At 46.3% G+C, this 16,120-nt stretch overlaps 1 protein-coding gene across 1 annotated transcript; it reads left to right on the forward strand.

The window, feature by feature from the left end:
* Positions 1 to 12,538: 12,538 nt before the first annotated feature.
* LOC147004384 (sigma non-opioid intracellular receptor 1) lies at positions 12,539 to 15,434 on the forward strand. Its single transcript, XM_085839412.1, has 4 exons — positions 12,539 to 12,799; positions 12,935 to 13,135; positions 13,269 to 13,361; positions 14,355 to 15,434. The coding sequence occupies exons 1-4, from the start codon at positions 12,649 to 12,651 to the stop codon at positions 14,579 to 14,581; spliced, it is 672 nt and encodes a 223-aa protein (XP_085695538.1). The 5' UTR covers positions 12,539 to 12,648; the 3' UTR covers positions 14,582 to 15,434.
* The last annotated feature ends 686 nt before the right edge of the window (positions 15,435 to 16,120 follow it).

Below are 16,120 nucleotides of genomic sequence, written 5' to 3' on the forward strand. Positions count from 1 at the left end.
AGTCAGGGAGATCTAGGCTTCTACAGGATCTGAAAGCCATTATGAACACATGCACAAAATGGGGGCCACTCAAAAGGGATTGCCTCATCCTAGTGCTATCCCACCAAATATAGTGTAATGATCCCATATATTAAGGATCGGTTTTTTTCCAGAGACCTTTGCCTCTCCAGGATAGATGCCATTTTGCCTTCACAGTATGAGAGCCTAATATGAATAAGCCGACTAAAACATCTCAGTGGACAGTCCTGCCTCAGGGCATGAAAAATAGCCCACCCATTTGTCAGCTCTATGTGGCTGAAGCCATACAGGGAGTCCCTGGGCTGTCCTTGTAACCCACTACAGGGATGATATTAAGCTTGCACACCCTGGTTGTCTGATCTTGAAGGGTATCCTCTCAATTGTTGGTCAACTTGGAAAAACTCAACTTGTAGGTTGCTCCCAAAAAGATTCAGAGAGTTCCCCCATATGCCTTCCTAGGCTTTTCTATTTATGACAAGATTAGGCCCCTGGCCTTCTCCATCGTGGCAAAAGACTCCTACTCCCTCGTGGAACTACAACAATTGTGTAGAACTGTTAACTGGCTCAAACATTTCCTGCCTATTCCAGACCAGGAGATGAGGCACCTCTTTTCTCTCTTGGGGAAGCCTAGCAACCCCTCCACCAAGGGTAAACTAACATCTGAGGCTACCAACCTACTACAGAAAGCCATGGCGCTCCTTTCTGTACCACCTCTGGCAAGGCATGATCTGGGGAAACCCCTTCTGTGGTCCCTTGAGGGGGTCTTAGGAGTGTTATGGCAGAATGGGCTTCTCATGTGGTTGCACCAAGCCCACTCTGATTTGCTTAAGGTTTCCTCAAAGTTTGACATTGCCTTCTACCTTTCCCTTAAGGTGAGAGTCTTAGCAAGGAGAACTTACAATAGGGAACCAGACAAGAATAATTCTACCATTCTCATTAGGATATTTTCAACCACTGTGGGCAGATTCCATCAGCTTTCAATAAATGGTAGTGGGGTGCACAGGCTTGTTGGAGAATTACATGCCATCAGACAAATGTCTTACTGTTTTGTTCCAGCTGCCAATTACAGTTAAACCCCATAGCATACCTAGCTCTTGCCCCATTCTCAAGGCAACTGTCTTAGTCAGGGTTTCTATTCCTGCACAAACATCATGACCAAGAAGCAAGTTGGGGAGGAAAGGGTTTATTCAGCTTACACTTCCACACTGCTGTTCATCACCAACGGAAGTCAGGAGTGGAACTCAAGCAGGTCAGGAAGCAGGAGCTGATGCAGAGGCCATGGAGGGATGTTCTTTACTGGCTTGCTTCCTAAGCCTGCTCTCTTATAGAACCAAGATTACCAGCCCAGAGATGGCACCACCCACAAGGGGCCTTTCCCCCTTGATCACTAATTGAAAAAATACCCCACAGCTGGATCTCATGGAGGCATTTCCACAACTGAAGCTCCTTTCTCTGTGATAACCCCAGCCTGTGTCAAGTTGACACATAAAACCAGCCAGTACAGCAACTATGGCCTTTTCTGGTGCTAATAAAATCAGATGTGGGGTTCTTATCCAAAGATGGGAGAGAGGAGACACAACTTACATTCTCCCTAATTCTGGCTCAGTGCAACTAGGTGAATTATTTGGACTCCTGAAAACTCTTGAGAGTTGCTGTGATGGTTTGTATATCCTTGGACCAGGGAGTGGCACCATCTGAAGGTGTAGCCTTGTTGGAATAGGTGTGACCTGGTTGGAATGGGTGTGTCACTGTGGGTGTGGGTATAAAATCCTCACCCTAGTTGCCTGGAAGTCAGTCTTCCACTAGCAGTCTTTGGATGAAGACATAGAACTCTCAGCTCCTCCTGTGCCATGCCTGCCTGGATACTGCCATGCTCCCACCTTGATGATAATGGACTGAACCTCTGAACCTGTAAGCCAGCCCCAATTAAATGTTGTTTTTTTATAAGACTTGCCTTGGTCATGGTGTCTGTTCACAGCAGTAAAACCCTAACTAATACAGAAGTTGGTACTGGGAGTGGGGTATTGCTGTGATAGGCCTGACCATGCTTTTATTTGAAAGAATGTGGATTTTGGGATTTTGGATTTGGAAAGCAGTGGAATGCTTTAAATGGGGCTTAATGGGTCATCCTAGTAGGAATATGGAAGATTTTGTTGCTGGGAGTAATTTGAACTGTGTTGACCTGGCCCAAGAGATTTCAAAGGAGAAGAATTTCAGAATGTGGCATAAAGACTGGTTTTGTGGTATTTTGGTGAAGAATGTGGCTACTTTTTGCCCTTGTCTGAAAAGTTTGCCTGAGGCTAAGGTGAAGAGACTTGGATTAATTGCATTGACAAAAGAAGTTTCAAAAAAGCCCAGCAGAGACTTTGTTCTCTGGTTAAGTCTTATGAAGAGAAGTTTGAACAAGCATAGCAAGCTTAGAAAGGAAAAATATAAAATATATGGTTTGAGTATTAAAGGAGTACCAGGAAGTGAAATGGAGCAAAATCTTGTGTTCTAGGAGATAAAGATTAAGGGAGAGGGACCTTGGGGCAAGATCCTACCCAGCTAAATTAGATCCAGGCATGGTGGTACACACCTTTAATCCCATGAGACAAGCATGCTGATCTCTACATTCAGGGTCAATCTACAGAGCAAGAACCAGGATAGCCAAGCTTAGGCAATGAAGGATTTAGAAAACATAAAGCTAGTGATAATGTAATAATACAAGGGGATCATGTTCTAATTCCTGTAAGCAGCAGAACTCGGCAGCTTCCGCCATTGTGCCTCTGGCTCTAGAGTTAAGAATGGAAGGAACTACTGGGAAAATTGATGCTGGTTAGCTGGAGCTAAGGAATTAGCAGTGATTAAGAAGAGACCAGCATCACTGAGGTGAAATCTTCTGGAAATTGTTTTCTGGGAGCACAAAGAAGCTGTGTTCCAGAGATAACCAAGGTTGCACCTCATGCTGTGGCTGGACTTGGTAATATGTAAGAGTCACTCAGGTGATACTGCTTGTGAAGGAATGAAGGGATAATGGAGAGAAGCTGAGGCTTAGCACTGTGAGAGGCCAAGGAAGGCCATTGGAGAAGGTGAAGCCTCAGCTGTAGTTGATGGCCCAGGACTGAAGGGGTCATGCAAAGGATTTGAGGCTTGGCACCCTGAAGAGAGCCTATGAGAGGCTATTGGTGAAGCCTAGTTGGAGTGGAATATCCCAGTGTATTGGAGATGTCAGTATCATGGAGTGATCACCAAGAACTGCAGCCATAGTAGAGTGGATCAACCTGAGCTTAGAGTGCTACAGAGCACAGAGATGGAAAATTGATGCCAGCCCTTAGGAGGAGTCCAAAAGATCAAGTGGAATCCCAGACACTAAAACAAGAAGCTGTAACATTGAAATTGCCTTGGAGACTCAAAGGTGTTAAAGATGCCAGAGCCATGGGATACATGCTGAGGAAAGCTGCTAACAGGGAGTGGAACCAGCCTAGGAGAAAACAGTTTGTTGCAGTCAACAAAGATGAAAAAGGAGTGGAGATCTGAAGACCGCTTTGACATCAGCCATGGAGATGCAGAGTTTGGAGTTTGCCCAGCTGGTTTCCTGCCTTGCTCTGGAGATTACAGTTAATTAAGTTGGATGAATCTCAGAAGAGACCTTGAACTTTGGACTTTTAACATTGTTGTGACTGCTATAGACTATGAGGACTTTGAAAGTTGGACTAAATGCATTTTGCATTATGCTATGTTTAAGTGTGGCCCCCATAGACTCATGTTTTTGAACAAGTCTATGGGGACCAGGGAGTGGAATGTGATGGTTTGTATATCCTTGGACCAGGGAGTGGCACCATCTGAAGGTGTAGCCTTGTTGGAATAGGTGTGACCTGGTTGGAATGGGTGTGTCACTGTGGGTGTGGGTATAAAATCCTCACCCTAGTTGCCTGGAAGTCAGTCTTCCACTAGCAGTCTTTGGATGAAGACATAGAACTCTCAGCTCCTCCTGTGCCATGCCTGCCTGGATACTGCCATGCTCCCACCTTGATGATAATGGACTGAACCTCTGAACCTGTAAGCCAGCCCCAATTAAATGTTGTTTTTTTATAAGACTTGCCTTGGTCATGGTGTCTGTTCACAGCAGTAAAACCCTAACTAATACAGTTGCCAACAGGAGCCAGGTAATATTTTCTCAGATAGCCAATATGCAGTACAAGCTGTCAGTACCCCGTACTGACAAAAGAGCAAAACAGCCCTGTACATGTCTGCGTGTGATCTATCCAGAAGGCTCTTGAGAATAGGGCACAAACATGGTTCATCTCACACATAAGATCACATTCTAAACTGCCTGGTACATTAGCAGAATGCAAGGAGAGAACCGATGCCCTGACTATGGCTGTAGGCATGGAATTCCTGGAACAAGCCAGAATGTTACACCAGAAATTTCATAAACTCTTGTCTGAATTGCCTACATCACAATGTAAACATCTTGCAAGGTCCCGTGCAACACATGTACCGCTTGCACCATTGGGCCCCTTGGCCGATCAGGAGTTAGCCCTAGAGGTCTACTCCCCAGTGCAGTCTGGCAAATGGATGTCACTCATTACTCAGCCTTGGGTAAGTTTAGGTATGTACATGTTGTAGTGGATTCTTGCAAGGCCCTCACATAAGAGGTGGCCATGGCAGGTGAAAAGGCCTCTCATGCTATTAAGGCCATGAAATCAACAATGCTTGTAATGGAAGTGCCTTGGACACTCAAGACTGACAATGGACATGTTCACTCATTGTGATGGTTTGTCTAAACCTATGGAATAGGTGTGTCACTGTGGGTGTGGGCTTTAAGACCCTTATCCTAGCTGGCTGGAAGCAAATATTTTCCTAGCAGTCTCCAAATGAAGATGTAGAACTCTCAGCTCCTCTTACACCATGCCTGCCTGGATGTTGCCATGCTCCGACTATGATGATAATGTACTGGGCCTCTAAATCTGTAAGCCAGCCCCAATTAAATGCTGTTCTTTATAAGACTTTCATTGGTCATGGTGCCTGTTCACAGCAGTAAAACCCTAATGAATACGCTCATCTCAACAGTTCAGAGCCTACCTACCCTCATGGAGGATCAGCCACTCCTTTGGGATACCCTATAAACCTCAAGGCCATGCAATTGTAGAAAGACCAGATCACTCCTGGAAGGGAGCACTTGCTCAGATCACCTCCCCAGAATCCAAAAGAGATCCACACCTAGCCATGGTGGAGGTCTTATTCCATGTGAACTTTCTCTCCTTCTATGAGAAAGGGCTGAGCCCCGCTCACAAACATTGGGCATTCTTGCCAAGGAACACTCCTCTCCCATTGGTTAGATGGAGAGACCAAATAACGTCTCAATGGCAAATGCCTGCTTCCCTTCTGACAAGGAGCAAGGGAATGCTTGTGTTTTCCCCCAGGACTCAACTGCATCAATATGGGTACCCTCAAGAGATGTTGCCAGCTATGAACCAGTGGGTAATGAATGAGCCAGAAGAAGATCAGGACGTGGAGATGTATTGTACATTATACGTTTATTAATTTTTCTTCAGCCTGAGTGGGCTGATGAGCTCTTGGCTTTGGTGTTACTGCCCCCCATTCTTTTGCCTGTGGCAATTAACTCCCCAGCCTACCCTGTTCCTTTCTCTTCCAATGTGAGTTTGGGTTTGCCCTTCATGGACTTAGTCACTACTACATGATGATTAGAAGGCACCATGTGTGGGAACTAAAAAGGGGCTGCCCAATGCCCAACAATAATGGAGGAAATTCTCTGCTTTACCACCAACGTCTTCTCCATCGGCCTTTTGTATCTAACTACACAGCATGATCACAGGGGACCTTCATGGTAATCTAGCCTATGGCACCATGTTAGGCATGGAACTTCATGTTCCCCTTACTGACCCCAAATCCCCAAAGGATCTGCCCAAGCACATCATGTACAACCCTGCCTTGTTGTCTTAGGCTCCCTCAAATGCCCACTTTTGTGGGACTTCCTATCCCTCGGGAACACTGACAGCCTGAACTAGGTGTAAAATTTCCTAGGGACTACCAGATATTGTCATCTAACCTCACATGGCATGTGGAGGTTTACCTCACATGATGCTTCCAATATTACTCCCTATGTTAACAGGGATCCCATTAGATTCCACTATGACCCCATTATGAACAATTGGGATTTTTGTAGCCCCTCTAATTGTCTTGATTTATGTTCCCTTACTCTCCTAAAACGTGACTGTCTCTTTAACAGGACATATTTCCACATAAACCAGTCCGTGAAAATGTGTACTGGGATGAAACCCCATGAATGTGACCATTGGCAGGCAGGTTGGCTGGAAAGCCACCCCAGTCTGTGTCCAACTCCTCTTTTTCTTTCTGGTCACTAATACCTCCATTGTCAGAGACAGCCTTGACTGCTCCAATGAGAAATTTCTCCTGACCATCTGCTGGATGGGGTATTTAACAATGGCTATCCTGATAAAGGAACCAGCTGCTATTTGGATGCCTGTGGTGAATACCAATCTTACTTCCATGTTGTCACTTTGATGACCCAGACTCAAAACTGCTACACCGTGGAAAGAGGGAATTTGGTATTAAAGCTGCCCTCATTGTAGTCATTACTGCAGGCATTGCCGGGCAACAACGGCTGCTGTTCCCTTGACCCAGACAGCCATCACAGCACAGACTGTCAATGCTGTAGTCTCTAAGTCAGCTGAGGTACTGCAAGCACAGAATCAACATCTTTATCAAGCCATCACATTTTACAACAATACATTGACATACTTGCAGAAGAGTTGGCCCTTATCAGGGACATGTCTCTACCGGCATGTGAACCCAGATTTCACTCAATCTGCCTAATTAACCCCTTACCAGGTACATAACTCCTCAAAGCCTCACAACAGTTGGCCCAGTATTTTAAATGTACCTGGTCAGACAAATCCCTTAAATATTATGGGCTGATAAGGGAAAACATACCCAACCTCAATGTGACCAGGGTATCTGTGCTCTCCCTAGATACTGGATTCTTGGGGAAATTGTGGGACAATTCTAAGAGGCTGTTTGACACCTCATGGATAGCCACTTCTGCTATGATGGGAGGAATGATCATACTAATAATTATTTTGCTTAAGTGTCTCACACAGCATATCTCCAGGCAGAACTCCATAAATAAGGTGACCCTCCAGGTGCTGAATGCTCTCAAAAATCCTGATTGTGACCTTCCTAAGGAAGTTATCTAAACATGGATGGCAGAGATCCATGACACCATCATGTAGGTTGTTCCTCATCTCCCCTGTGTGTGACATGCTTCTGGACTGATATCTCTTTTAGGGCTGGTAGTCAATGACGGGTAAGATCCTGGAAGACAGGACAACCTAAGACAGGCACAGTCCAGTATACTGGGAATCCTCCAAGGTGGGGTCAACAATGTTGAGGCAATGGCATCCCAGCTCCCACTAGGCTGTCAAAATTTAAAAACAAATGGCTGGATTTGTAGCAGGAACTGCTGAACCACCTTTATGTAAACAACGGGTGTCATGCAGCCACAAAAGCATCTCTTGCAGGAGGACCTAATTGAGGACTGCCTGAGAGTCCGAGGATTGCTGGTGCAGACAATGCCAGCCAATTGGAAGCTTCTGTTTAGAAGAGATCCTTTCTTGGGACCAGTGGGGGCACAAGTGTAGGGTATTAAAGGAGCTTACAGCAGTGTTCAGATAGTTTGCTGGGGCATTTCTCACCTGTTCCTGCAGTTTGTGATCTTGACTCTGCACCACCTCACCTGTAACCCCCAAGAGCAGGTAGGGTCAGGCCACAAGTAGTCCAGGGCACAGGCAACATATCTGGAGATTAAATTATCCAAGACAGGAAGAAACCCCCAGTTAATATTAAATGTTTATCACAACACTAAGCAGCTAAAACTTTTTAGGAGAGACCCTGTCCCAAACAAATGGGGAAATAAACAAAGAAACAAATGTGATGATTCCTAGACTGCAAAGTCTGGAAGGCATCATATGTATTTTTTCTCTTTATGATTTATTTCTTTTTGAGTGTGTGTGTGTCTGTGTGTGTGTGTGTGTTTCTAGCATCTATGTCTATGTATCCTTGACTGGAGTTACTGATGGCTGCGAGCCATCATGTGGGTACTGGGAATCCTCTGCAAGAAAAATACATCCTCTTAACCACTGAGCCATCTTTCCAGGACACCCAGAAAAGGTCTCTGTGTGTGAGTGTGTGTGTGTGTGTTGTTGTTGTTGTTGTTGTTGTTATATTTTTCTTGTTTTGGAGGGAGCTTTTTTGGCATTGTTGTTTCCATTCCTTTTGAGACTGGGTCATATATCTCCAAGACTGGCCTTGAACTCTCTATGTAAAAGGACAAGTGCCGGGCGTGGTGGCACACGCCTTTAACCGGAGCATTTGGGAGGCAGAGGCAGGCGGATTTCTGAGTTCGAGGCCAGCCTGGTCTACAAAGTGAGTTCCAGGACAGCCAGGGCTACACAGAGAAACCCTGTCTTAAAAAAACAACAACAACAAAAAGGACAAGTTTAGACCTCTACTCTCCCTGCTTCCATCTCCCAACTGCTGGTATTATAAGTAGGTATCACCATTCTACTTTGGCAGGCCAAGCAGAGCCAAGCATACTGGCAACTGAGCTACAAAAATTGGGTCATTGGTTATTGATCTCTGCCCTAGAATTCTCAGGCTGAAATCTGAAGAGGCCATTATGTGAGGCCAGAGAGCAAGAACTGAAATGTGAGTTTAAGCAATCCGGTGGCTGCTCAAAGTACAGCAGAGAATGAGGGCAGGAAAGCAGAACAGACATTCCTTCCTGCTGTCTTTAGTGACTAGACAGTGGTACTGTATCTCCACAGGAACACCCATGCTTCTACATCACTCCTAAATCATACTGACTCCTAATGCTCTTCAGGTGACTTATCTCTTCCTTTTCTGTGTCTTTCCAGATACCTTGTCGGAGGAAGAATGGTCTAGATAAGGTCTACCTGGTGCTCTCCCTCCCAGACCCCAGATATAGGACCTCTACTGTGACATTTGGAGAAGATGGCTGTCATTCTCATCCCCTCAATTCCCTCCATGAGTCACTCAAAGCTATAGGATTTCTTTTTCTTTTCTTTCTTTCTTTCTTTCTTTCTTTCTTTTCTTCTTCTTTTCTTTTGTGGACTGTGTTTGAGAAGGTGGTTGAAAGATCAAAGAGGGAAGTTGTAGGTCTGGAAAGCTCAGAAACTGTTTCTACATGGAATGAGGGGCAAGCCTGCTACAGAAAGGCCCTCTGAGCTCTGGGTATTGTTTGCTTACAGCAACTAAGATTACATACCCTAAGTCATATAGACTGGAGCCATGTTACTGTCTATCACACAGCTAGTGGTTAAGGCTGAGAGGACAGGATTATTTATTTATGAGGAACTGTATTTATGATGGAATATGAAAGGGGAATGAACTAGAGGGGTCTCCATGGTCTTAGAAAATTGTGAACTTAGGGATAACATAGAAGCCAGCAGCTGTTTCAAAACACGTATCCTCAACCTTTCATCCTCAACTAGATTACTCAAAACTAACAAATACACAACAGTTCACCTCCCCAGCCTCTGGTCTCTGCTGTACAATATATTGCAACATGGGCAAGTGAAAGGCAACAGAGCAAAGACTTATTAGAATGGCTTAAAGGCTGTGGCCCAGATAGTCCAACAATGGCTGCCTACCAATGGAAGGTCCAAGAATTCAGTTGTTCAGTCCATGAGGCTGATATCTCAGCTTGTCTTCAGTATATGCTGGAATCCCAAAGAAGTAAGCTCTAATGCCAGAGAAGGAATGGACTTGCCATCAAGAGCAAAGGCAGGTCTGCAAAGAGAAGGCATGACTCCTACTTCTATGTCCCTTATATAGGCTGCCAGCAGAAGGTATGGTCCAAAATTAATAATGTATCTTCCTATCTCAAAGATCTGGCTCAGAAGTAGGTCTTCCCACATCAAGTGGGTTTTTTTGTTTTGGGGTTTTTTTTTGTTTGTTTGTTTGTTTTTTTGTTTGTTTGTTTGTTTGTTTGTTTTTGTTTTTTCGAGACAGGGTTTCTCTGTATAGCCCTGGCTGTCCTGGAACTCACTCTGTAGAACAGGCTGGCCTCGAACTCAGAAATCCGCCTGCCTATGCCTCCCGAGTGCTGGGATTAAAGGCGTGTGCCACCACACCCGGCTCACATCAAATAATTTAACTAAGAAAAAAATAAGCCCTCACAGGTGTGCCCAGTCATTTGAGTTTTAGTTTCAGATGTAGTCAAGTTGATGACCAAGAAGAGCCACTATATTATACTCCTAGTATTAAAATCCATCCTGCAAGAAGTTCCTTTAGCAGGATGGAAACCAACTCAAAACAGCTTCAGGAAGTCCCTGAAACTGACCAAATTTACTAGACTCCTCCCTGCCATAGTAAGGAATAAATGCTGAGAGTCCCATTTAGACAAAGTGAAGCCAAGCTGCAAAAAAGTATCTTGAGACCAGACCAGCTGTCCTGAAGAAACAGACTAGCCAAGCTGCTTGGGAGAGGTTTAGACTAGAGTCTCTTGAAAAGGACACTCTACAACCTATAGAACTGCCTTCAGGCTGCTTCCAGGTTTTGTGAGCTGTCACCCATGCTAGGCTGGGCTTTGGTGATGCAGCTGTCTTTGACTCTGATTTCTGTTCCTGCAAGTAACCCCTCACCCACAGTCCAGCAAGTAACCCCAATAAAACTCTTTAGTTCACCAAATTGGATTTTGGTGGTATCTGTACTTTTGATTGTCATAGGTTCCCTATCTGAAGTGTGTTGTGTCTCCTCAGGAAACATTTTGTCACACAACAATAAGTCTTCTGAAATTGGCAAAGGTGAAAAGAGAGGGGACAGAATTTCTATTTTTTTAAATATATGTATTGGTGTTTTGCCTGCATGTATGCCAGTATACCATGTGTGTACAGTTCCCACAGAGGCTAGAAGGAGTCAAATCCACTGGAACTGAGCTACAAACAGTTGTGAGCCAGCATATGCATGCTAGGAATCAAATCAAGATCCTCTGGAAGAGCAGAAGAGCAGCTAGTGCTCTTAACCGCGGAGGCATCTCTCCAGCCTCAAGATTTCACATATTTTTAGAAACTAGACCTGAAAATGTCTTACAGCATTTCTGTTTCCATTTTATTATCCGAAATAAAGCCACCTGGTACATGGCCCCATCTACAGAGATTATAGAATGTATTTTGGTCACTCAAGAGCAAAAGGAAAGCCAGGCATGGTGGCGCACGCCTTTAATCCCAGCACTCGGGAGGCAGAAGCAGGCAGATTTCTGAGTTCAAGGCCAGCCTGGTCTACAAAGTGATTTCCAGGACAGCCAGGGCTATACAGAGAAACCCTGTCTCAAAAAAAAAAAAAAAAAAAAGAGCAAAAGGAAATGTCTCTGCCACATAAAAATGCCATGAAAAGCCACTCCCCATGTTTCGTGAACCCCTCCCTCACATTTGCCTGATGGATTTCATTCCAGCAGTTCAGTGTGTAAGGCCAGTTTCTTCTAGCTCCTTTATGGGTTTGGCTATTGTTCTTGTTGTTGCTTTAGACATGGTTTCCCGTGGCCTCTGCTGACTGTTGCTACGGTGACCTTGAACTACTGATCCTGGTGCCTTTACTTCCCACGTTCTAGAATTACAAGCTATATATGTCTTACGTTGTCTTTTTCTAACTAACATGTATAATACTAACCATGTGCCAGGCACTAATTACTTTAAAATATTAATTCATTTAATGTTAATCATAATGAAGGTATGGGCTACGAAGCAGATACTTTTTAAAGTTAGTCTATGTTACAGATAAAGCTATCAATGCATACTCTTAAATGCTGACACATATGGGCTCTCTGCCTGAGATCTTAGTCCAATTTTGCTTCCCTCCTCTATTTAGCCCAGAATCATTCTGTGGCAACATCGAATCCCATAGCTCCCCAGTGGACAAATCTATTGGTTTTCAAGGTCTTTCACACTTCTGTGCTTCAGAACATAGAATGAATCGTAAGATCAGAGAAAACACTACGCTAAACATGCATGGTGGTGCGTGCCTCTGATCCCAGTATTGGAGAGGCATCGATCGAGGCCACCCTAGTCTATAGGCCAGCTAAAGTTGTCTAAAATATTATACATATATGTATGTATGCTGTCTCACACTCCTCTGCTCTTTGACTCCTGGAATAGTTCTCATTGACTCTCTCTCATGGACACTTCAAATATCACCGCTTCTTTCCTAAGGTTCCCATCTTCAACCTGCTTCTGTGCTAGCAGACCTAGAAAGCACTACTTCTGGGCTCGCTAGCTCAGGTGGGCCAGTCCATTCTGGGTCTCCCCGCTTGGGGACACCAAGACTGAACCCAACTGGGTGGCAGCCAGTAGGCGAGGCCCCGCCTCTCACCTCTCCTGCAGACCGCGCCACTAAACCCTACGCTCTCCCCTCTAGAAAATGGTTCAATCCAGAGGGCGGTGCTAGGTGACCCGGACGTTCCGATTGGCCCCGGCGAGCTGTACCACGGTGGCGGGGGCGACCGTAGGCAGCGGCTTTTGAGTCGTGAACCCATAGCCTGTGGCCCTAGTTCAGTCTTACGTTGGTGTTGCCAGGCTGCCCGCTAGGATGCCGTGGGCCGCAGGACGGCGGTGGGCATGGATCACCCTGATTCTGACTATTATCGCAGTGCTGATCCAGGCCGCCTGGTTGTGGCTGGGCACTCAAAACTTCGTCTTCTCGAGAGAAGAAATAGCGCAGCTTGCTCGACAGTACGCGGGTGAGCCGGTGAGGGCGGAGAGCGGGGTGGGCCGACACGAAGCGGAGCCGAGCGGAGCTGCGCTTTCCGAGGACTTGTCCTCGCCAAGCTCAGACCGCGGGCTGGTCTCACCCGCGCTTCTCCTTTTTACATCAGGGCTGGACCATGAGCTAGCCTTCTCTCGGCTGATCGTGGAGCTGCGGAGGCTGCACCCAGGCCACGTGCTGCCGGATGAGGAGCTGCAGTGGGTGTTTGTGAACGCGGGCGGCTGGATGGGCGCCATGTGTGTTCTGCACGCCTCGCTGTCTGAGTACGTGCTGCTCTTCGGCACCGCCTTGGGCTCCCATGGCCATTCGGGTCAGTGTTGGCGGTGGGTCGGATTGGGAGGCTGGGACTGTTCGAGGGCCGGTGCCCTCCATTCCAATGTTTGGCTGGGCCGTGTGTTGACAAGAATTCCCTGATGGTCGGTGTCTATTTTACTGTCAATCAGGACGATACTGGGCTGAGATTTCTGACACCATCATCTCTGGCACCTTCCACCAATGGAAAGAGGGCACCACGAAAAGTGAAGTCTTCTACCCAGGTGCGTAAGGAAGTTCTGTCCGAGGGGGCACCCTCTAGCTAGGGACGGGCATAAGACTTGGAAAGGGCGTGTTTAGAAGGCCTACCAGTGATTTCCTTCCTTCCCTCCCTGGTAAGCCACAGGTGTTTCGTTAGGGTTGAGCTAGGAACCCTGATGCTTTCGACTGTTAAGGGAAACAGAACACGGCAGTTTCCAGTCATAGAGAGCTTGATTTTTTTTTTTTTTTTATCAGCCTGTTTAACCCAGCAATTGTCTGGGAGACAGTCATACCCAAAAGTTAAGACAGGCATTTGTTTCCCATCCTTCTTTTTAAACAAGAGTGGCAGTTTGGGGTTTTTGTATTTTTGTTATTGTTTGTTTTTATGCGTCTGGGTTTTGCTTACACACACCAACCCCTTAACTGCCTAGTGCCTTAAAGGCGAGAAGAGGGCATCTGATCCCAGAGTCTGAAGTTATAGACTGTTATGAACCTTCATGTGGGTGCTGGGAAGTGAACCTGGGTCCTCTGGAGTAGGAGCCAGGGCCCAGCTGAGCCATCTGGCTAGCAAACTCCTGGTGGTGGTTTTTTAATGGACCTCTGCATCCGTTTAAAAGAAAAAGGCACAGACTTGCTGGTGAAAGGTTAAGCATCACACTTTGTGACCGAACAGGCACATTTCTCAGAGAGCCTGGCAAGCCCTGTAACCACACAAAATTTCCACCAGATATGATTGTGGCTTGGAAATGCAGATGCCATTATTCTATACATTAGCCTGTAGCTGGGTTGGGTAGCCTTCCAGGGGCCAGGTAATGCCATTGGTATTAGGCGTTTTGGTTTTTGTCCTCTGATCAAGCAGCTTGGCCAGTAGGGTAGAAGAACTTTTTCTTTTCTTATAACTGTCTTTTCATTCCCCTCCTCTCCATAGATAGCTCATAGGCTAGGCAAATGGAAGTATGGAAGGCCAGGGCAGAGCTGGGCTCCTCATGAGGTTTCTTACCCTGTCTGTCTCCCAGGAGAGACAGTTGTGCACGGGCCTGGAGAGGCAACGGCTCTGGAGTGGGGACCAAACACGTGGATGGTGGAGTACGGCCGGGGTGTTATTCCGTCTACCATGTTCTTTGCACTAGCCGACACTTTCTTCAGCACCCAGGACTACCTCACACTCTTCTATACCCTTCGGGCCTATGCCCGGGGCCTCCGGCTTGAGCTCACCACCTACCTCTTTGGCCAAGACTCCTGACCAGCCAGACCTGAAGGAAGATCTGTGGATGGACAGGAGCGGGCAGGACCACATCCATCTCTCTACTCACTGGAACTCATATTCACTGACAGCAGCGTATACCATGCAGATATTAAGTACCTGCTGTATGAGGAAGGACATACATACTTGTACATCCAGACATAGCTCTTGGGAAGCAAATGAGACACAGAGATGCTAAGACTTGTATGTACTGTAAGATCATGCACTCACATCCACCCAGAGAGGGTCCTCTACATATACTCCAGGAGGCCAGTCATGTTTGAACACACATCACAAGCTTGACTCACTGACTCAGGCTTTCCCAGAGCCTCCTGCTGGCATTCAGGGCTCTGGGATTAAGGGTTGAGGTAGATGTTACACACTCTACCTCACTCTGATGCCTCATTCCTGTAGTAATCTCTGGTGAAGGAAAAGAGGAGCTGCCCTTCGGAGGTCCCCTTCACCTGCAGCTATGATGCCCTTCCCTTCATCCCTTTTCTCACCATATGCCTTATCTCCATTCCACTCCCCTGCTATGCAAGTGCCCCCCTGGCTTGTCCTCCCTGCCCCCGGCAACCAGTTCAGCTGGGAAAGCAGAGGCATGTAGAGGATGCTAAAGGGAAGGGAGGTCCTCCACTAGGGAGACCCTTGTTGGGGTTAGAATGGGGAAGCTGGCTAGTGCCCCAGGGCCAGTTCCCAAGGAGAGGACCTGGAGAAGTAAGCCGGGTCCAAGGAGCCACCCCATTCCAAAAGAAGCCTTTAGTGTGTGTGTGCACACCCTATCAGTTTCCAGACATATCTATTGCAATCTCTGTCTTCTTGTCTCTCTCTGTTAATAAAAACATATTAAACAGTTTCGTTTCCTTGTGTGTCTGATCAGCAGGGAAGCCACCTGCCTCCTGGGGCACTAAAAGGCCTCCTGTACAATCCAGTTTGTAAGACAAGGTTTAGACAGAGGGAGTGTGCTTAAGAATTACTTTGAAGTCAGCCTTCTAGGGGTGGTGGTGTTAAACCCTTGGCTCTAGACTCAGCTCTGCCTGCTGTTGGCATCTGAGTGTTGGAACTGGAAGTGAGCACCACCACACCTAGAGGGTCCCCCCCCCCCCCGCCCCCAATATAAAGCTGACCTAGAATTTACGATGTGATACTGAAATTCACAGTGAACTTAACCTCCTGCTTCCACTTCCTAGGACTGAGAATTAAAGCCAAGGCTTTGTGCAGTCTGGGCAAGCGCTGTGCTAACCACACCCTTAGAAGACATCTGAGGCTGGCTGGACTGCATCTATAGAGATAAATTTTAAAAAAAGATTTATTTCTTTTTTTATATGAGTACACTGCAGCTGTCTTCAGACACACCGGAAGAGGGTGTCAGATCTCATTACAGATGGTTGTGAGCCACCGTGTGGTTGCTGAGTTTTGAACTCAGGACCTCTGACAGAGTAGTCAGTGTTCTTAACTGCTGAGCCATCTCTCCAGCCCCTAGAGATAAATTTTTGAATATGAGAATGTGTGTCTACTTTGCTAGTTCTGTCTAGAGGT

This window comes from Mus caroli, unplaced genomic scaffold (genome assembly GCF_978045245.1).
Source record: "Mus caroli unplaced genomic scaffold, Mus_caroli_1 scaffold_6, whole genome shotgun sequence".
Lineage (NCBI taxonomy): Eukaryota > Metazoa > Chordata > Mammalia > Rodentia > Muridae > Mus > Mus caroli.